This window comes from Brassica oleracea, chromosome C5, assembly GCF_000695525.1.
Source record: "Brassica oleracea var. oleracea cultivar TO1000 chromosome C5, BOL, whole genome shotgun sequence".
NCBI classification, from domain to species: Eukaryota; Viridiplantae; Streptophyta; class Magnoliopsida; order Brassicales; family Brassicaceae; genus Brassica; species Brassica oleracea.
In genome coordinates, this window is record NC_027752.1 from 46484967 (window position 1) to 46505587 (window position 20621).

Consider the following 20621-nt stretch of genomic DNA (forward strand, 5'->3'; position numbering starts at 1 on the left):
CTCATATTTGTATTTTTCACGACTATATTTTCACAATTAACAATAAGATATTGTAGCTATTGATTAATGTGCATGTGTACCTTTCGTCCCATCAAGAGAGGTTCACTTCGGCTCACCATAAGACCATAATCTTCATATTTGGATCCACCTACATCTATGTTTCCACCTGTAAGTTCTCAAAGACTACAACATCATCAGCATCACATGGTTATGTACTCATACGCTTAGGTATACTGAGAAGACAAACACATGCATGATGTATTGTAGACATCAATACACACAGACATACACACACACATAAATAGATGATTACCATCGTCATAACAAACAACGCACAAATATATATACAGAACACACATTATATAAAACCTAGCTACATATATCATCTTCATCATTAGGAAGGGACGCCACAGACACATTTAACATCTCCTAAAGATATATGTAGACACACATGAAGATGATCTAATAAGAAGAGAAAAAAAACAGAGGAGAAAACTAAGAGTTTGTCATGTACAGACCTTGAAGCGCATGATGAAGATTCATCATCATCATGAGGACGAGAAACCCTACAACGAGTGTGATTAACTTTGCGTTTGTGTTCTTCATGTCGTTTGCCTTTGACAATATTAAGGAAGCGATTAGTATTTTAGTTGATGTGAGTGAAGCTCATTTATAAGAGTTATCTGTCTATACTTATGTATAAAAAAAATTTAAACCGGAAAAAGGCACACTCATCATCGGTAATTGTTAATGCTAGTGTGAAATAAATAAAATGTTCCAGCAGTATACATTTGAACGATGTATAGGTCAAACCATTTTTTTTTTAATTATCAAAGTAAATAACTCAACAATTTTTTTGCCATCTCTATCCAAATAAGCTGGTTTCACGATACTTTGGTAATTGAGTCTTGCGATTGTCTCACAGCTCTAGCGCCAAACGATCATACAGTTCAGATTATATTATTTCATTCAGATAGGATACTAGCTATAATATACTCAACTTGTCTTGTGTATCAACCTTTTCTTATGAAAATAACTTTATATATATAGGAATGAAATATTGTAAAATTTTGTCAAAAAAATAAAATAAAAGGAATATTGTAAATTTATGTAGATCAAACATCCATATTTCCGAATGGGAAAATAGAAAATAAAGAACTTAGAGCATTAGCATCGGTCCATATTTTTAAGAGAGTATCTTTAGATATTTATTTTAATTTCTTAAACATAAAAGAGGGTTAGACCAATTAAAAGAACATATAGATAAAAAGTACTTCAAAGTCTTTTCCCGGAGAGACGATTCTGAGCATTTAACACTTTTTCTCTCTTTTTCAGTTTTTTTATTAATTATTTTAAACACAAGAGATTTAACGAGAAACTGCTATTAGTGGTCAAGAAAGTTGGTACCGACATGGAGTATATAAACCGAAAGGACAAAAATATTCTTGAAGAAATCGAGGAGGCATGGCATGGAGAAGCTTTCATGAGTTTAAGTGCCCTAAAGTACAAGTAGTTTGAGTTAATATTTTGACATTACCTTTCTTTAGCAAAAGAAAAAAAGTAGTTTAAGTTAATGTTATACATTTGCTTATTGCTTGGGGTTTCTAAATGAAGCCCTTTTATAATTCCAAAAATCTTTTTTAACCATGGATTTGCTAAAAATGCTTTGTGTGTGTATACTTAGCTAAATTTGAGCCAAAAAGTCTACTATATTAGTTTTTATGTTTACGAAGAATTTGATACTATATTCTTTTTGAGACACGAGGGCGGGTCCTCCGATTCAATCCTTGTGGCTTTGTCGTAGTCGTAGGTGTGGATGCCACTTTAAAGTTTAAACAAAAAAAACGTTAAATTTTTGGGGTTTTACTTGGAAAATTGGTGTAAAAGATTCATAAATATTTTAGAAAAAGGATTACTAGATGAGAAATCCAATATCTGGGCTTATGGTGCCTAGTGGGGCATTCAAATACTTAGAGGCCCATTATTATAGGCACATTTTTAGTCATGTTGCTGAACTTTGCTAAACATATGGTGGAGACCACTGCTCCTAAGCAACTGAGCTCAAGTCAACTAATATCAAGCATAGTTTAAGCCTTGGTTTAGTATCAATTCATATTCAAACTTTCTTGTCAACAAATTAGGAAGCAGACTATAACACCAGACTAAAGGAATACTATATGATTTTATTATTGAAACAAAGACAAAAAGCTCAGAGGAAGATTTGTCTCGGATCTTAAATAGAACTACACCATCATCACTATTTTAATAAACTCCGGCGACTTAACTGAAGAATCGCCGGAAAATGAGATAAAACAAAACAGGGAAGGAAGGGAGGAAGATAGATGATGATAGGTTTGAGCTAAAAAAACCAAAACTGCGGTGTGCTCAAGCTTTAGTGGCCGGGTTAAGCTCATCCCAAGCTTCAATCCAAGTGACCATAGCATCAGCAAGCTTGTCAAAGTAAGGATCAATGGGGCTAAGCTTCTCCTTCACCAACTTTGACAGCTCCAAGTAGCATTGTTGAACCGTCACAGCTTCTTTCGAGAGCTTTGCGCTCTGGAAGAAAGGAATAATGTCCTCCTGCCAGAAAATTCCTTTGTACTCTTTCTTCAGGTTCACAAACGGGTTGCTTGCCTTGCTGTGGTATATGTAGGGAAGACCCGTCTTCACTCCCAATCCCAAATGGTCACAGATCACCTGCAAAAATACAGACCATTAAGAAACCGCAAAAACTATGTAGGAGAGTGGGGAAGTAAGTAAGTACCTTGACACACCATCCAGCCCACATATCGTCGTAGCGACCAATGGGCTGACCATCACCCATGAGACCAAAGTACATAGCTGGGCCAATGAGATCACGGTCAAAGGCCAAGTTCATGCCACACATTGGGAAAAGTGTTCCCTTTGGGATGGTCATGACAGCATCCACATACCTTCACAGTGATGGCCATGTAAGCATTATTAGCTAATTAAAATATCGAAAAAATGTAGGAAAAAAAAAGATGGTAAAAGTAGTAGTAGTACCTTGTGTTTCTTTCCTTAGGCTTGACGAGTTGAGTTGGGGCGTCGTAATCAGGGATGTTGAGCCAGAGACCGTGCGACACAGCAGTGGAAACACCCTCACGGAGACTGAAAGGGTATCCACGGACGAAGTCAGCACCTTCACGGTAGGGATCGTACAAGGTGTTGAAGAAAAACGGAGAGGATGGGCAGAGAAGGTTCTTGATGTGTTGCTCAAGTGCGTTCACTGCTTTTCCAGATGGATCCTTGGCAACCTATATAAACACATGACAACAAACACAATAATATATTAAAAATTAACAAAACATTATTCAAACCACCACATTAACATTATGACAGCAACATCAATGCTACACTCATGGCGTAACTGAAAAAATCAATTCTTGGACACAAGCCCCACGGTTCCTTAAAGTGTTTCAGGAGAATGACATGCAAGATTCTTGTGAACTTAAACTGTTACGACATTAAGATAGATTGATCCAACAACAATGTCATCACTAGAATCACCAAAACATAAGAGATCATGATCACTGAGTTAGACTATACAATTGAAGTTCAGACAAAAAACAGATCGATCACAATCAGAGCATATGAATCTATAGATCTATGTCAAAATTCAAAATTTTGAGATCTGTTAAATGTACCGACACTGTAACCAGATCTCGCATAGACACAACACAATCCTTAAGACATAACCTGAGAGCAGATCTACAGATTCAGACAAAACAGAACGACCAAAAAAAAAAGTTGGTTTTTTTTTTTTACAGCACCAAAAAAAAAAGGAGTAAACTTTGAGAATTGTGGGAAACTTACGAAGCAATCGTCGTCAATAGTGAAGATGTACTTCTTCTTAGACACCATGTAGCCGAAGCAGCGACACGCAGAGTCCTTGAAGGAAATGCATGAAGCTTTCGGACCGAGGATACGGTTGATGTCGTTCCTGTTGTAGAGCTCGTAATCGAACCCTTCGGGGACAGCAATGGTCTTGGAAGGATCTCCGTCTTGGACGATGATGAGATGGTAAGGCTGGAGAAATGGCCTCCACATCTCGAGGAAGTCGAGGTTGCGGATCGTCGGGATCACGATGTCGAGCTCATCCTTCAACAGCGCAGTGTGGTTCAACGGGATTCCAACGGTATTCGCCGGTTCAACCATGATTGAATTGGACAAGGAGAAGAGAGAGGCGTTGTTTGAAACTGAGATGAACTTGAGAGCGTCGTTGTTAGTTTTATAACAGATCCGGCATGTGCGATGTATTTGTGGGACGTGTGAAGGTTAACACGTGGTCGATAAAGACTCGTTCTAACAGGTCAAAAGAATTTTACCCTTGTTTTGGTGAGAAACTGAAGACTTTTCTATTTTGTCTCTTAATTGTCCGTATTCTATGGGGAATTAATTTGTCTTTGTTCGTTTGTAAATTCACATTATAAAATTAATTGATTTCCAAAAATAGAATCTTATTATTTATCTGCTGTTGAATCAATTTGTATACACTTACACATACATTTCTTAAATTTATTAATTTTTATTAGAGCTCTGTAGTTTGAAGTTTCAGTCAATTGATTTACCTTTCACCGGTAATAATACTTGTAGAAACTCAGATATTTTACTAAAAAATCACAAAAATTCAAATAAATTTTGTTTATAAAACTTAGTGATTACATCTCTTGGCAAAACCAAGAATTTACAACACGATGAGATAATCATTACAAAACTTTTTTAAAAAAATTGTTATATACGAAGCAATACTGTTATATTGTTCTCATTACGATAATAATAACATACTACCTCTGTTTCCGAAAATAAGATGTTTTAAGTTTTTTTCTTGTTCCACAGAGATAGATTTTCTATATTGTTAAGGTACTTTTTTATACTTTTGAGAAACATTAATTGAGAATATTTGAATTGATTAAATTTTATTAGTGGATAGTTATTGGAAAATGTATAATAAAGTAAAAAGTAAACTAAATTATAAACATTTATTAAATTCTTAATAAGCGTGTATACTCTAGAAAATTTTATTTTCGGGATCAGATATTAAGTTAAACTAGTGGTATCCTAATTAAGTGTTTGTGGTTAAAAAATTTGTACTTATTTTAGAAGTTTAACGTGGTTACTACGTTAGTAGGTTTGGCTAACGCTATAAAGGAGATATTTTACCTAACAATTTAATTAGTTTCGGTTTATAACTTTTTCCTACTTGATTTCATAAATGTATTTAGTGGCATGTGTGCGTTTATAACAAACAAACAAACAAGAAAAGTGGTGTGTGCGATTGCGAATTAAAAGATGGTAGATAGAAAACCTAACAATAGTTAATACATTTTGACCGAAGTGTAACATCAATAAAGGTGTTCATTAGGATGCAAATTAATTAACGTAGATCGTTAACGTTATTCTTTTTTTTTTTTGCTAAATTGTAAATATCATATAAATGAAAGAAAAGATTTTACAAAAACAAGATCTTAGGTTTGATACATCTTGGCAAAAAAGAATAAAAACAAGATGGACCAACAACATCCAAACCATTGGAAAGCTTAAACCGCAGCAGCTTATCGAATCCACAAAACCATCAGACGTTTGAATTGCTTGATGGATCTCCTAGAGGAGATGATGTTCCTCAGCTCCCTATCAATGGCTTTGAAAACAATTGAATGAGGCACAGAGATATTGTTGTGAATTAAATTGTTCCTATGTTTCCAAAGGTGAAAAACAACTGCTTGTACTGCAAGCTTTTTGAGTAGTAGCATCCTCCTTGATTGCGTCGTTCGGATCCAAGAAAGCAGTTCGGGCCAGTTCGCTATCCTCTGGTGAGGAGGATTGCAACGAGTAAACACTAAGGACCAGACGTCGTAGCTGTAGCGACACGATAGGAAAAGGTGGTCTTGAGTTTCAGGAAGAGAGGCACAAAGAGGGCACACAGTCGGAATCGCCATCCCCCAAGAAGCCAGTCTTGAACAAGTCGGAAGCCGGTCATAGTTAGCCACCCACATCGTGAAAGCATGTTTCGGAACAGCCCCATTGAACCAGACCACATCATGCCAATCTTGGACAGGTTGTCTCGGCCTCAGCACCTCCCAAGTAGCTTTAGAATTAAACACATTCAAAGGATAATCAGCAGCTCTCCATTCAAACACATCATCAATGTTATTTTGTAAAGGAAGAGGAAGAGTAGTTAAATGAGTGTGAAGAAGTACTTCCTTTTGGGAGCGTGGATGAGGGAGCAGCTAGGATGTTTCGTTGATAACATCTGCCACCATAGCATCCTTTCTCACACGCAGTGCCCGTGGACCTCCAGGCCCGATGTGATTAATGAGTTGGCCAAACGGAGTCCATACATCAAACGAGAAGCTGGTAGTCAACGTTATTCTACTTTACTTAACGAAGGAACATTCCCATCCCATGTGGGAAAGTTATACAAATTATCTTCTGATCTTCACATTCCTTTTAGTGTTTTAGACGAAATTGAAATATTTCAAGCACGACCATAATAAAATACACACGGATAATAACTGCTCACTAGTCACTAATTCGGTATATTATACGTTGGATGTTATAAAATTCCATAGCTTTTAACGGACAACATTAGTATTTTCAACAACCATCATTGATCTTTTGCTTAGAGCATCTCCAATGTAATATTCCATTTTTTTTCCAAAATGGATTAAAAGTAAAAATAGAGTAAAAATACTCTAATCCTACTGTATTACGGAGTGATGAACAAACAAAAAATAAATTACTTCATTTATGGAGCAAACTCTATTATGAAATAAGATTTGGAGTTGGGTTGGACCAATCCTTATTCTATTTTCAATTTTACTCCATTTAGAAAGAAAAAATGAAGCGAAATTGCATCTCAATAAACATTAAATGAATGGAGTAACGTCGTGCATCGTGAAAAAAACGTAAGAGTTCTTCTTCTTCTTTTTTGGGTGCAAAAGTTCTTCTTTTTTAAAAAAATTGTTAGATATCAATACTGTTATATTGTTTTTTTTTTTTTGAACTAATACTGTTATATTGTTCTCATTACGATAATAACATATTAAGTTAAACTAGTGGTATCTTAATTAAGTGTTTGTGGTTAAAAAATTTGTACTTATTTTAGAAGTTTAACGTAGTTACTACGTTAGTAGGTTTGGCTAACGCTATAAAGGAGATATTTTACCTAACAATTTAATTAGTTTCGGTTTATATTTTTTTCCTACTTGATTTCGTAAATGTATTTAGTGGCATGTGTGCGTTTTTAAAAAACAAACAAGAAAAGTGGTGTGTGCGATTGCGAATTAAAAGATGGTAGATAGAAAACCTAACAATAGTTAATACATTTTGAGCGGAGTGTAACATCAATAAAGGTGTTCATCAGGATGCAAATTAATTAACGTAGATCGTTAACGTTATTCTACTTTACTTAACGACGGAACATTCCCATGTGGGAAAATTATACAAATTATCTTCTGATCTTGACATTCCTTTTAGTGTTTTAGACGAAATTGAAATATTTCAAGCACGACCATAATAAAATACACACGGATAATAACTGCTCACTAATTCTGTATATTATACGTTGGATGTTATAAAATTCCATAGCTTTTAACGGACAACATTAGTATTATCAACAACCATCATTGATCTTTTGATTACATCTCAATAAATATTAAATGAATGGAGTAAACGTCGTGGGGCGCTCGTCGATGCACGATGCGTATAGTCATTACATGCATCGTGAAAAAACGTAAGAGTTCTTCTTTTTTTTTTTGGTGCAAATGTTCTTCTTTTTTTTCTTATCCATTAACATTACATGAGCATGAACATGTGATGATTATACAAATATAAAAATGTTGAAACATCCAAACTGGACGAAACAAAAGGAAAGAAGTCATCTAGACAAATCCATATAACCAAGCATATCAGTCTTCCTTTTACATATCGGAAAAGTGTTAAGGCCAAAACCAAACAAACTAAAACTTTTACTAATAGTTTTGGGAAGTTTATAGAAAACACATGCATAAACCGAATAGAGAGAAAATAAAATAAATATGTTACTGATATACATGGGCTTTAAATTAATAGATTAGCAGCCCATCATGAAAGTCATGCCATAATCGGCATTCAAAAGGGCCCAATGGACTTAAGACAAAAAACCCTAATTGTTTCCTCTTCTTCCCTTGGCTCGCCGTCTTACTGATTGAATCATTTACTCTGTTCATTCGTTTACTCGCGCGCTTCCGAGCTCTGATTTTGACAGAGAAGAAGAAGTAAGAGATGGGCTCACGGCAAGGACCACCGAAGCATCAGAACAAATTCGCGTGGGTACCCAACGCCGGCGTGAAGATCAACGAAACCGTAAACAATTTTTCTCTGCTCGTTCTAACGAAATCCATTGAATACTTTTAAGGTAAAACAATTGATCTTATTGTCGGAAATTTATGATTTTTTTTTTAGGAAGTGGGCGGGAGATTCAGACCGCTGTCGGAGATAACGGGAGTTTGCCATCGCTGTCGGGAGCAGATCGCTTGGAAACGCAAATACGGCAAATACAAAAAGCTAACCGAACCCGCCAAATGGTATGATCTCGTTTCACTGTATTTGATTGTTTCTCTGTCGATAAAATTTGAAAGATTCAATTTTTATTCCTTTGGTGCAGTCAGAAGTGTTTAAAGCGTAATGTTCGTCAAGCATATCACAAGTTATGCACTGGTTAGTCTTCTGTTTCTCTCTCTCTCTCTCACAAGCATATTACCTTCCCATGACATTAGTTAGGTATCTCGGTTTTGATGTGTTTTAGTGAAATTCTGATAACAGGTTGTGCCAAGGAGCAGAAAGTGTGTGCCAAGTGTTACTCTTCTTCTGAGCAAATCATGGGAAGGTAATTTTGATTTACTGAATAAAGTCTTTCTTTTGCTTCTGCTAGATGCTGCCTTTATTTATATCGTGAGCTTCAAGGTAATTGTTTGTTTGTTTCTCAGGGATATATATGAAGTAGAAGCTGAACAGAAGCTGCTCGATGAGGTTTGTCTATATAGTATTTAGCACAACGCTCATTTCCTTCTTATTGGAGCTTAAAAGAAGCTTTAGGGGGTTTCGAAATTAAAACTTGGTTAATGTGTTGCAGACTATCAAGAATGCTAGGGAAAGAGATCGAAGGACGCTTTTGCGTGCTGTAAGCTTCTGTAGTTTTAACTATCTGTGTTTCCAAACATGTATGATGTGTTTATTTTACTTTGTAGAGTGTGCGTGAGGCCTTAAAGTTGTGTGTGTTTTTGGCGTGACACAGATGAACAAAGATAGCAACCCGAAGAAATCAGATGAAGAAGCAACGAGGAGCGATAGCAGCAAGGTTGGTGATGTGTTTCCATCAACATCTCTTGAAGAATATGCAAACAAGTCTGGAAGAGTTAGCGGGATTATTGGTCATGGCCATGTTGTTGACGATGAAGATGAAGATGAAGATGATGTTGCTAGTGAACCTGAATTGGACGAGGATCACAGTGGTGATGATGATGAGCATGAAGAAGTGCAGAAGTGAATGTAACTTTGGTTGTACTTCTGTCAATTTTGATAGAGGCTTGTGAGATTTTGCAAAACTGGTTATCCTTTTAATGTTTTGATAAACTTTTACTTTGTTACCTGCATTCCATGGCTATAATGTATTGGGCTGAACTTGAAACGGGCCTTGTGTTTTTCCTTATCGGCCCAGTTTAACAGCAACGTGTATGACACTGTCTGGAGATTCTCAAAAGTCTTTGGATTCACTGAACAATAATAAATGTGAATCAGAATGTTTGAAATTAGAAAAGAATTGCAGGCTAAGTGGCATAAATACGTGTGCATTAAGGCACATTATTACACTTGGCATATCACATCTCCCACTAAAGCAACTTTCTTTTTGGCTTTTCATTAATCTCTGCGAAAAGCTGGACTTCTCCATTCTCAATGAACAACACTTATGAGCCTTTATAATTTCAAAGATTAATTACAAAGACTTCGAAGTTAATTGGTCATTACTTGTTTCTAATTAAAATCTAGTAGTATAATCTTTTTTCATGGTTGCTAATCAATTTGACTTATCTCCTAAGCTTTTCTTTTTGCCTTAAAAGTCTATATTACACCGAGATTCTTCGTCCCTGTGTTGTCACTTGTCACTTGTCAGAAGTTAAGGCTAAAGAAGGCGAAGAGTTTCTCTCTCTCTCTCTCTTTCTCTTAAGAAAAAAAAAATGGGGTTCTTGTGTTCTTCTTCTTCTTCAATCGTCTTCAAGCTCGGAGTTTCTATAGTCTTTCTAGTTTCTTTCTCTGGTTACACTCCTGCAGGTAAGCCGTTAAAGATTCCATCTTTATCCAACTTTTTCGCTGTTTTACTATTCAGTTTAGAGTTTACTTTCTAGCGTTTTCTTTCATCTCTGAGTCTAAGTGCAACTTTCGTTCTGGGGGTCTTTTTTAATTGACATTGCAGGAAGCTTGTGTTTGTTTGAGTTGTATAAGCTTTTAGATGCATATAGAAAGAGAGCTATTGAATAGTTTTTCTTAATGACATTTCATCTCTAATGCTCTGTTATGGAAATTAGAAAGATAAACTTTAAAGCATAAAAACAAAAAAAAGCGTCAATTATTGCTTGGTCATGATGTTGCTTTTGGGGGTTTTTCAGATGCTTATGATCCTTTGGACCCAAGTGGGAACATCACCATCAAATGGGACATCATAACCTGGACCGGAGATGGCTATGTGGTATGTATAAACACACACACATTATCATCAACATATCTTGAATCTTGATTGTGTTATTTGTTCCACGGTGCAGGCGACTGTAACGCTGTATAACTTCCAGCAATATCGACACATCCAAGCACCAGGCTGGACCCTTGGATGGTCATGGGCAAAGAGAGAGGTCATATGGGGAATGAATGGAGGACAGACAACAGAGCAAGGGGACTGCTCAAAATTCAAAGGAACCATTCCTCATTGCTGCAAGAAAACACCTTCCGTTGTTGATCTCTTGCCCGGAATGCCTTACAATCAACAAGTTGCTAACTGTTGTAGAGGCGGTGTGATAAACTCGTGGGCTCAAGATCCAGCAACTGCCGTTTCCTCTTTCCAGCTCACTGTTGGACAAGCTGGAACCACTAATAAGACGGTCAGGGTGCCGAAGAACTTCACTCTAAAGGCTCCTGGACCTGGCTACACTTGTGGCCCTGGGAAGATTGTGAAACCTAGTAGATTCGTTGGTACTGACAAGCGTAGAGTCACACAAGCAATGAGTAAGTTAATACTGTTCTTGAAATGTAACAAAAGTCAAATTGAAACTGAGTTTGTGTTTTTTCTTCTTGTTTTGTGACAGTGACTTGGAATGTAACTTGCACTTACTCACAGTTCTTAGCTCAGAGGACACCTACTTGCTGTGTCTCTCTTTCATCCTTCTATAACAGCACAATAGTTCCTTGTCCTACATGCTCTTGTGGATGCCGAAACACTTCTCAGCCAGGGAACTGTGTAGAGTAAGTTCTTCTCATAGCTCACAAAAGCCTGTTAAACTTTTTATTTTAATCTTTTGGTGTATACTTCTTTGATTCAACCACAGCTCAAAAGGTCCAAGGATAGCATCTGTTGTTGTTCCAAATACAGGGAAGAGCTTGTACGTACCGCCTCTGGTCCAATGTACAAACCATATGTGTCCAGTAAGAATCCACTGGCATGTCAAGGTTAACTACAAAGCCTACTGGAGAGTTAAAGTCACCATCACAAATTTCAACTACAACATGAACTATTCTCAGTGGAACCTGGTGGTGCAGCATCCGAATTTCGATAACCTCACTCAGACTTTCAGCTTCAACTACAAGCCCTTGATTCCTTATGCTTCCATAAGTAAGTACCATCTAGAACCTGCAGAGTTCTTGTTTCCTTAGAAAGTTAACAGTCCTGATTTTTGTTTATTGGTTTGTGTAGATGATACAGGGATACTCTGGGGAGTAAAGTTCTACAATGATCTGTTGATGCAAGCTGGACCTTATGGGAATGTACAATCCGAGTTACTTTTCCAGAAAGAAGCATCAGCTTTCACACTTGAGAAAGGTTGGGCGTTCCCTAGAAGAATCTATTTCAATGGAGATAACTGTGTGATGCCACCTCCTGATTCTTACCCTTGGCTCCCCAATACCGCCTCACACAAGCCTATAAGTTCTTGGTTTGCAGCAATACTAGGATCGATCTCCTTGTTACTGACTGCCTTCTCACATGGCATGTTGTAAGAATCATTTTAGTGTAGACTTTATTGCACTGATCTGAGGAAAACTCATCAGCGAGTATCATTAGCTTAGCATCTCGTCTTAAACATTTTAATCAACTATTGTCTTTCATTGCATGTTCACACAAGATCCAGTTGAAAAAGTATTCTCAGTCTTGATTGATGAGTTATTAAGCGATAGATAAAGTATAGCAAAAGTCTCCTCCACATTGTTTCAGGGACAAAAACAATATTCAAAGACTAAAAAAAAAATCTCTGCAACCAAATGCCAAGAGAGGAACAAAAGCTTTTAAAACTACAACGTCGGGTTTGAGAGCTTCTGGCAATGAAAAAGGGTTTAATATTGATAGCTTTTCAACGAACACTCAGGCCTTGAAGTGGTGCAGCAGATGATGATGTCTGAGAGCCTTCCTCGGTTACCTTGTTCGACTCAATTGTACTTATGACGTTTCCAATGTTATCCTAAAACAACACGAAAAGAACAACAAAAATCAGATACAGGGGATGTTTTGTATGAAAAATGAAGTGAAGTTTTGAAATTACCCTCCAAGTAGCGAGCTTAGTTCGAAGTGATTGCCATTGCTTTGACCCGAATTCACGCTCGGAACAGCGGCTGAAAGATATAAATCATACATCAAATTATCAACTTGCATACGTATACATATCTATAAGTATAAAGTTTCAATCGAAAGGACTTGCCTGACAATGACAACTTGGTTCATCTGATCCATCTTACAATCGATCAGCTTCGCAGTTATTGCCTTCACGATCCATAGTTCAACCTCTTCTTCCTTTACCTGAAAACACACACACGGAAAAGTAAGCACCTAACGAAGATATTACAATTTTCATGTTTATCTGAGTTATTACCTGTAGAGTGTCTTTAATTGAGGTGTAAGGTATTTTGCCAGATTCATGTGACGCTAAGTCCACTAGTGACAACAATCTCATCTTCGTTACACAATCTTCATCGACAAGTCCTAAGAAACAGGCAGATACACAAATGAAAGGGGTCCTCCGGAGATAATATTTAGAAGGAAAAAAACATAAACGGATATACAATATAGTACCATAGCTTTGCAGACATTCTGAATTTGCAGCTTTGAATTCACTGTAAGCATTCAGCCTCTGAGTAAGAAAGATCTTTAGCAGCTGGTAAACAGGTGCATACTTAGCATCCTTCTCTAGTTGTGCTACGGCCGGCAAGTCCAATAAATCACACTGCAATCACAGAATTATTATAAGAGCTATGTCAAAACAAGAAAGATAGATCTTACACATCATCAAGCTTTTTACGAATTATGATACCTGGAAGATGCTGGAAGCCTTGACAAATTCAATAACTGCACGCACAGCCTCCTCCTTAGCTTCACCCAGGACTTGAGCATCATCATTGGAGAAAGTCGCTAGATACTTCGTCAGGAAGTTAAGGGATTCTTTTACCAAGCTGGAATATTGATAAGATAAAATCATGAATTTATACTGTTGTTATAACTAAAAGGAAACTAGGGAGAGAATGACTGATGAGCAGGTTATAAGTTGCAGTACCTTTTGTTCTCTCTCAGAACATTAGCAATGGCAAGGAAGAGTTCCCTCTGATCTTTAGTGTCAACGTTCCACTCTTTCAAGAAGTTATCGATCTTCTTAAAAGAAGGAACAACGTACTCAGTAACCTTCCCTTCAACAGCCAGTGTGAGAGATTTCATGTACACTTGGAAACGAGCATACGGGTGATCCAGGAGGTTATAGAGATTGAAGAGGCTAATAAACAAAGACAAAGTAGCCAAAATAAGACACATGTAACTTATAAGCACAACATTAAACATATAAGCTGGAGATAATCTTCATACATCTTCAAACGAAGTGAAGCCTTGTCATTCGGCTGTTGAACAACCTTAGAAGAGATAGCTTTCACCGTTTCGAGAACATCTTCAGGGCTATTCGCATTCTTAACAAGGCTGCAAATGATGGTGTAGGTACACTCAAGATCTGAATCAAAACATACAAACAACATCAACCTACTGATAATGCAAAAAAAAAAGGATGTGGATTGTGTAATATAATAGAGAAACAAACCTTTCTCAGACATCTTGGAAGAAACCAATTCAGCTGAAGTAACCATTAACGAAGCCAACTCCAACCACTTTCCTGCTACTATCGATTCCTCAGCCTCTCTACATAGCCTGCTAATCTCTGGCTCTGCAGCCTAATCAAACAACACAAGTTTCAAAATTTCAAACTACATCTTAGAAAATTAGACTAATTGAATTTGTTATGCATCAGAATCATGAAAAATTACACAAACTATTCAAATTGCATCAATGCAAAGTTAAATCAAACTGATTCTACCATTCATGCTTCACCAATCAGATCATCGAGACGAAAAAGATTAGAGATTGTACCTCGGGACCAGCATCAGCCCAGGCTAGCTGGGAAGTAAATTGGACGACGGAGAGAAATGGATCTTCTTCGGAGGTGGGAACAATCGTCGTCATAGCTTCTTAGCTCTCTAAGCTCTCTTCTCTCGGCGGCGCTGATGAGCAAAAAAAAACCGAAACTATAATCTTCTTTGAGCAGCCGAGCAGAGAGAGAAGAAATAAACCCTAATCCACATTTTTATCTTTCCCGGTTTAGTTAAACCGAACCGGGATGGGGTTCACTTAATTAACGGTTTAAGCATCGGACGGCTAGTTAACCAGTAAGTAAAAATCAAACGGTCGAGATTGAGCTTTACTTTCTTTACACCGCGTATAAAAACCATTCGCTTCCTCAAATTATTATCATTTGGAATTAGGGTTTTAGAGCTGCCGTGTTCCGCCGGATCATCACCGTTGCCACCTCAAGGCTCAAGTTCACCGTTCGAGAGCTTAAGATGGTACTTATAACTCGTTCACTCTTTTCTCCTCCATATTTCTTATCTTTGTCTTCGCCTGACTAATATCACGATAAACTGTTGTAGCCGTCGCACAAGACGTTCATAATCAAGAAGAAGCTGGGGAAGAAGATGAGGCAAAACAGGCCTATCCCTGGCTGGATCCGTCTCCGTACCGATAACAAGATCAGGTTCTTCATCTTTGTTTTTGTTTGCCTTTGAGAAAAAAAAAAGTTGGAGTCTTTGATACTAAAAGCCCATTGTTTCTTCTTCACGCAGGTACAACGCTAAGCGTAGGCATTGGCGCCGTACCAAGCTCGGGTTCTAGATCATCCGAGCTCGCTGCCATGATCTTATTCGTTCGAGTTTTGCTATTTTACTTTCGGAATTGTGGTTTAAGTTTTAGTTTTTATCTTCTGCATGAATAATATATTATGAGTATCTAAAGTTACACCCTTTCTATTACGTTTTGTTATTGATTTGACTCTGCTTCTAGTTTATGATGAATACATAAGCGGATTATGAAAATGCTCACAGATAAATCTCAAACATTACACTCCATCGCAGTATGATTTAGCCGCACATTTGATGGCCTCTCTTGTTCCCATTATCATCCAACACATTTTTTTGGTGGTTTTATCAGCTTTGAAATTAAAAAAAATTCAGTTCTTTTGAATCTCAAAATATGTTTTAGAAAATCTTCTCTATAACGGAGTAATTACAGAAACGTAGGTAAGAAGGCACGTCAAAAGGATTGGTCTTTACCTCTTTGTAGTTCGTAGAATCTCTCTTCTCTCTTCTTTTACGATTGGTCGCAAATCAAGGAAGACAAGAAGTCAAGAACCAGATGTGAGAGTGGATTATTCACCGAGAGAATAAACTGGAAAAAGAAAGCTATCCATAATGGGCTTTTCTTCTTGAATTACTTATGGGCTTTTCTTCTTGAATTACTTATGGGCTTTCTGTTTATCTCAGACTTTGAAAGTTTGGTAATATGGACTATGTTTTCATTTGATCAAAACTCACTTATTAGGAGTCTAGAAAGTGGCTGTCCCCCAATTAATTTAATATCCAATAACTCACTCAAATTTTTACATTTTTTTCTATAGGTAATACCTATACAAAAATATATTCAAAGTTTTGATTAAAGTCTATTAAACTTTTCCTATTCTTTGGGTTAAAAAGTATCATATCTTTGGAATTATAATGATCTCGCGGATTAAAGTCTTTCAAGCTTTTCCTAAACCACATAAAAACATTCTTCCTACTCTGTTAATATGAATGACAGAAATTTTGTTATAGCCTACATCCAATGTACTCTACGGATAGAAGAATACATAGAGTTGAACCTAGTAAAATAAGAAATTGAGATTTTGTTGAAATTGTTCGTTTAGAAATTTTCTAAAAAGCTAATCATAGGTCTTCGTACTCATTTGATACGAAATTTAGTACCTGGACAGCTACTCAAGGGTTGAGGTTTTATGAGCGTCTACACAAAACACTCCAGATCGGCACTTCCCTTTAAATATACTCTAAAGGAATTAAACTTGACTAAAAAAGGTTTTGCTCCGCATGAGACAAAGTTATCAAAAAGTACTTATTCAAATTTAGATAACCCTAATTAGAAACACACTTGGCCGTTTTTTAGCTTGAACGAGAACAAACATTAAACAACCCGAACAACTGTTAGGATTTGATATGCACTAGTTTCTAGCAGTAGGGTTTGATATGCACTAGTTTGTTAGAATAAATAGAAACAATAAAATATTACAGCAGAGTTACAATTGCTTTGGAAATTGTGACAGAAAAGAACCTAATCCATTATGTGAACCCATGACTTCGAGGGTGATCATCATGATAGAATATGTACGAACATCCCATCATGATCTTTAACCTACGGATGAGATTCCCTAGTTGACTTCTTTAAAGATTTTTAAGTGATGCTGAAAGATGGCAATGACGACATGTGAAAATCAAATCGTACTCTGCCTTTGAATATCTTTCTTTTACTTTTCATCGGACGCCCATTAGAGCATGATTAACCCGGGGTTCTTAGGATATGATTCTTAGCGGAAGTTAAAAAATTGTTTCTTAATTTTTAACTAAAAAAACTAAAAACCAGTTCTTAAATAAAGACTTTAAGAATTGGTTTTTAGTTTTTTAATTAAAAGTCAAGAAACCGTTTCTTAACTTCCGCTAAGAATTTTACTCTAAGAACCCCGGATTAATCATGGTCTAATATTCTTGCTTTTTAAGAGTACAAGAATCTTGTATATGACCGACCTTAAATTATTTGAAAGTAAATGATCTCATGGGCAGGATGACTCTATTAATAAGGGAAACTATGATTCCTATAACTCTTAGAGCTGTAGCAAATCGTTTCCTTGTTGGTTCTGAAGTATGTAATATATATGTTCAATGTGTAGTGAACGAAACAATAAAATAGTCTTTATTTTGTAACAGTGAACTATTAATTTAACATGAGTCGCACGCACCAAGTGATCATATCCAAGGGACCAAACATTATAGATATTAGATCATCAGGAAATGAGCTCATTTTAAATATTAAGATACAAGAAACGAGAAAGTAAAAGATTGCATCAGACAAAGCATAATGATTCTTATCTTATATGGGTTCCATACTATATCTTTTGCAATTGTACGCCCATTTTGTAAAGTAACTCTGCATTATTATTTTTTATGGTTTACGGTATTATTATGGTTCTATTTCTCCCGCCCATGTGTTAAACAAAATGTATTTTCTGCAAAGAATCTAACAAATTAATCTCCAAGGTACATGTACTTGTGAGCTTTTAGTTACTTTATGGGTCTTAGATTTGTGAAAGTAAATGCCCATATGATTACCACAACTCAAGAAACATTTTAAAGCTAGCATATCCAACAAATGAATTAACTTGATATGGGTAAAAGTGCAAATGAAATGACCATGTGCATATGAAAGAAGCTATAAAACAAATTATTCTAAAAGAGTTATCACAGTTTAATCATTAAAATTACTTCTATCTATTTCACCTAAACACTAAACATAACACTTGGAATCATGTAGCTAAACAAGAGCTACCGCATGTTCGGTTAGAACTTTACGTTCTTATGAGCTAGCAGATGCTTCTTTTGGTAAAGAATACTACGATACAACATGTCATACTTTGTAATGTTAATCAATAATCAAAACCAACGACTTAAAACCGATCGATAAACGATGACAGAAATAACTTTTTGTTTTTGGATTTCCCTAAAATTAGATCCGACGTCTCATGTGACACTGAATTATAGTAATAGATAACTATAAGCATGAATGAAGAAAGGAATCATTGCTTAATTAACAATCTAGACGTTTAAAGATGTATCGATTCAAAGACATATTTCATCGTTTCTTACAATTAATATACTAGTTTTTGCTTCACTAATTAATACAAAATCACGGAAGTAATAATATTAATTATCGATGACCATAAGCCAGATGATTAATTATAGTACCTAGTCAAATATGATGGCTTAAATATATAGTCAGAATAAAACCAGTACTATTAAATTCACGTAGAATTGTTCTTCGTTAGATTTTTTATTAACATTTTCCAATAACTTCCAAGCAGGAATTATATAGCCATGCGAAGATGTGTATGTAATGTTGACATCCAAAATCAAGGAGAGAAACCCCACAGAAATTAATGGTGAAGTTAAACAAATGTTGAATGGTGGATATGATAAGTGGGATCATGTGCCAATAGTTGAACTGGATGAATAGACATTGAAACTTAACGTAAAAGAATACACACTGGTCTTTTTAATTGATTTCAAAATTGCTATTTCTAAAATATTGTTGAAAATGTATTTTGCTTAGATGGTTCCCCATCAACCCCAACACCAAGTCTCACTTGCCCAATTGCTTCATGTGACTTTGTTCCCCTTTTATCTTTTTTCTTTTTGTTCCCTTCCTCCTTTTTCACTTGTCTATTATTTTCCATTTATTATAGATATTCCATCTTATCGGGCGAAGTATGTTTGGTGCAGTTAATTGTTTTCAAAAAAAAAAAAATGTTTGGTGCATTTAATTTCTTTATTTAGGAAAATATATATGTCCATGTTTGACTGATCAAAATAGTTCATTTTGTAAAAAATTCACGTTCGAATCTCATCAGCTGCACGAAAGTATTTAACAACAGACTCTTATCTTAAAAAAAAATCATTTTAAGAAAACAATTTCCATATAAATCATATATATATATATATATATATACACACATACGACAATCTAATTTATTCTACCAATTTGATTGAGAATTCAACTTCAACATCCTCACAACACTGTCGACTTTTTCGTTCACCCTGTAAATTGTTTAGATGCAATTATAAACCACTTTTATATACACAAACACCAATTAAATCCATGCATCATTCTTCAATCATCACATTTGCCGTATAATCGATTGTTGATAATAATAATTACACGTACATGACATGCATGCAGCATGATATATATATATAATGTAGATATTTGATATATAGTTTGTGGCTGGCGTAGAAATAGCAATTAGTAACAGCAAAATTTTCCAAAAATAGTGGCTCTCTCGTTCCTAAAACATTGAAAAGTTAATCTTCGCTAGGTTAACAACTTTTAGCGACAATCAACCATACGATAATTGCATGAAGTGTAGTTACGATAATACCATTCACAAGAAGCTTCAAAAGTGTTATGTTAGGCTATAATCAGTCGTTAATCATAAATTGTTACTAAATAATGAAATACATTTATACGGAAAGATTGAAAAGTATAAGAAGAAAACATTAAAGATGACGCGCTTGATATTGTAATAGTATATTCCTTGGTACTTCCAAGGTCAAATCAATTAATTTGTTTCATGCGAGTTAAAGAAAAACATTTTTGTAAGAAGATAAATTATATAGATAATATTTATAAACCCCACCTTCTTCACAGCACATTGCGGAACAAAGCACGTGATATGTCCACAAGCTTTTTATGATTAGTACAGACTCGGGACATACACCCTAATTCGACGAAGACAAAAAAGTATAAGACGACGACTTTATTGTTATAAATCCATGATATAGATACGTGGATTGCCATTAACCATCAAGGAGGTTTACATCCGACCAGACTATCCGGTCCGTCTACACCCGTCTCCGGTTCGTTTCATCCGTCCAAGACTAGTCAAGATGAAGACTCATTCAACCGGAGCATTTATGAGCTTTGACCAAGTCTAGATATTTGTGGTCAATATGTAATAAATGTGTAGATACTCTCCTTTGTTGTAAACCCTTGGAACCTCCACTATATATTGATAGTGAGAGCTAATGAGAAAGACACAACTTTCACAACAACACTTCTCTCATATTTCTAACACGTTATCAGCACGATTGTGCTCTCCACCTGAGAAATCTCTCTCAGCCGGCGATCCTCTTTCCGGCCAGCTCCTCCGGTGCTCAGCCTTTGCTCCACCGGCGCTCAGCCT

At 36.0% G+C, this 20621-nt stretch overlaps 5 protein-coding genes across 5 annotated transcripts; 3 read left to right on the top strand and 2 right to left on the bottom strand.

Annotated features, from left to right (window-relative positions):
* Positions 1 to 2209: 2209 nt before the first annotated feature.
* Positions 2210 to 4234, bottom strand: LOC106343827 (UDP-arabinopyranose mutase 1). The gene is made up of 4 exons (XM_013783153.1): positions 3835 to 4234; positions 3025 to 3275; positions 2765 to 2933; positions 2210 to 2697 (listed from the first exon to the last, which is right to left on the bottom strand). The coding sequence occupies exons 1-4, from the start codon at positions 4174 to 4176 to the stop codon at positions 2386 to 2388; spliced, it is 1074 nt and encodes a 357-aa protein (XP_013638607.1). The 5' UTR covers positions 4177 to 4234; the 3' UTR covers positions 2210 to 2385.
* Positions 4235 to 8182: 3948 nt separating this feature from the next.
* On the top strand, positions 8183 to 9709 carry LOC106293074 (uncharacterized protein C9orf85 homolog). Its single transcript, XM_013728747.1, has 7 exons — positions 8183 to 8364; positions 8464 to 8585; positions 8666 to 8718; positions 8824 to 8887; positions 8988 to 9030; positions 9134 to 9181; positions 9296 to 9709. The coding sequence occupies exons 1-7, from the start codon at positions 8284 to 8286 to the stop codon at positions 9545 to 9547; spliced, it is 663 nt and encodes a 220-aa protein (XP_013584201.1). The 5' UTR covers positions 8183 to 8283; the 3' UTR covers positions 9548 to 9709.
* Positions 9710 to 10119: 410 nt separating this feature from the next.
* Positions 10120 to 12369, top strand: LOC106296000 (COBRA-like protein 1). The gene is made up of 6 exons (XM_013732037.1): positions 10120 to 10329; positions 10665 to 10744; positions 10818 to 11274; positions 11355 to 11511; positions 11595 to 11878; positions 11960 to 12369. The coding sequence occupies exons 1-6, from the start codon at positions 10236 to 10238 to the stop codon at positions 12259 to 12261; spliced, it is 1374 nt and encodes a 457-aa protein (XP_013587491.1). The 5' UTR covers positions 10120 to 10235; the 3' UTR covers positions 12262 to 12369.
* Positions 12370 to 12392: 23 nt separating this feature from the next.
* LOC106296001 (eukaryotic translation initiation factor 3 subunit M) lies at positions 12393 to 14852 on the bottom strand. The gene is made up of 10 exons (XM_013732038.1): positions 14660 to 14852; positions 14334 to 14463; positions 14108 to 14246; positions 13806 to 14018; positions 13566 to 13704; positions 13328 to 13478; positions 13128 to 13237; positions 12957 to 13054; positions 12801 to 12870; positions 12393 to 12719 (listed from the first exon to the last, which is right to left on the bottom strand). Exons 1-10 carry the CDS (start codon positions 14750 to 14752, stop codon positions 12612 to 12614), a joined length of 1251 nt encoding a protein of 416 aa, XP_013587492.1. The 5' UTR covers positions 14753 to 14852; the 3' UTR covers positions 12393 to 12611.
* Positions 14853 to 15056: 204 nt separating this feature from the next.
* Positions 15057 to 15657, top strand: LOC106293917 (60S ribosomal protein L39-2). Its single transcript, XM_013729551.1, has 3 exons — positions 15057 to 15132; positions 15217 to 15320; positions 15409 to 15657. The coding sequence occupies exons 1-3, from the start codon at positions 15130 to 15132 to the stop codon at positions 15455 to 15457; spliced, it is 156 nt and encodes a 51-aa protein (XP_013585005.1). The 5' UTR covers positions 15057 to 15129; the 3' UTR covers positions 15458 to 15657.
* Positions 15658 to 20621: the final 4964 nt, after the last annotated feature.

Coding starts and splice junctions, on each gene's coding strand:
- LOC106296000 (XM_013732037.1), top strand. CDS start 10,236: ATGGGGTTCTTGTGTTCTTCTTCTTCTTCAATCGTCTTCAAGCTCGGA. Junction 10,745..10,817: donor GGACCGGAGATGGCTATGTG/GTATGTATAAAC, acceptor TCCACGGTGCAG/GCGACTGTAACGCTGTATAA. Junction 11,512..11,594: donor CAGCCAGGGAACTGTGTAGA/GTAAGTTCTTCT, acceptor ATTCAACCACAG/CTCAAAAGGTCCAAGGATAG.
- LOC106343827 (XM_013783153.1), bottom strand. CDS start 4,176: ATGGTTGAACCGGCGAATACCGTTGGAATCCCGTTGAACCACACTGCG. Junction 3,276..3,834: donor CTATTGACGACGATTGCTTC/GTAAGTTTCCCA, acceptor GTGTTTATATAG/GTTGCCAAGGATCCATCTGG. Junction 2,934..3,024: donor CCTAAGGAAAGAAACACAAG/GTACTACTACTA, acceptor ATCACTGTGAAG/GTATGTGGATGCTGTCATGA.
- LOC106293074 (XM_013728747.1), top strand. CDS start 8,284: ATGGGCTCACGGCAAGGACCACCGAAGCATCAGAACAAATTCGCGTGG. Junction 8,586..8,665: donor CTAACCGAACCCGCCAAATG/GTATGATCTCGT, acceptor CCTTTGGTGCAG/TCAGAAGTGTTTAAAGCGTA. Junction 9,182..9,295: donor GAAGGACGCTTTTGCGTGCT/GTAAGCTTCTGT, acceptor GGCGTGACACAG/ATGAACAAAGATAGCAACCC.
- LOC106296001 (XM_013732038.1), bottom strand. CDS start 14,752: ATGACGACGATTGTTCCCACCTCCGAAGAAGATCCATTTCTCTCCGTC. Junction 14,019..14,107: donor GCTTCACTTCGTTTGAAGAT/GTATGAAGATTA, acceptor TTTGTTTATTAG/CCTCTTCAATCTCTATAACC. Junction 12,720..12,800: donor CTAAGCTCGCTACTTGGAGG/GTAATTTCAAAA, acceptor GTGTTGTTTTAG/GATAACATTGGAAACGTCAT.
- LOC106293917 (XM_013729551.1), top strand. Junction 15,321..15,408: donor CGTACCGATAACAAGATCAG/GTTCTTCATCTT, acceptor TTCTTCACGCAG/GTACAACGCTAAGCGTAGGC.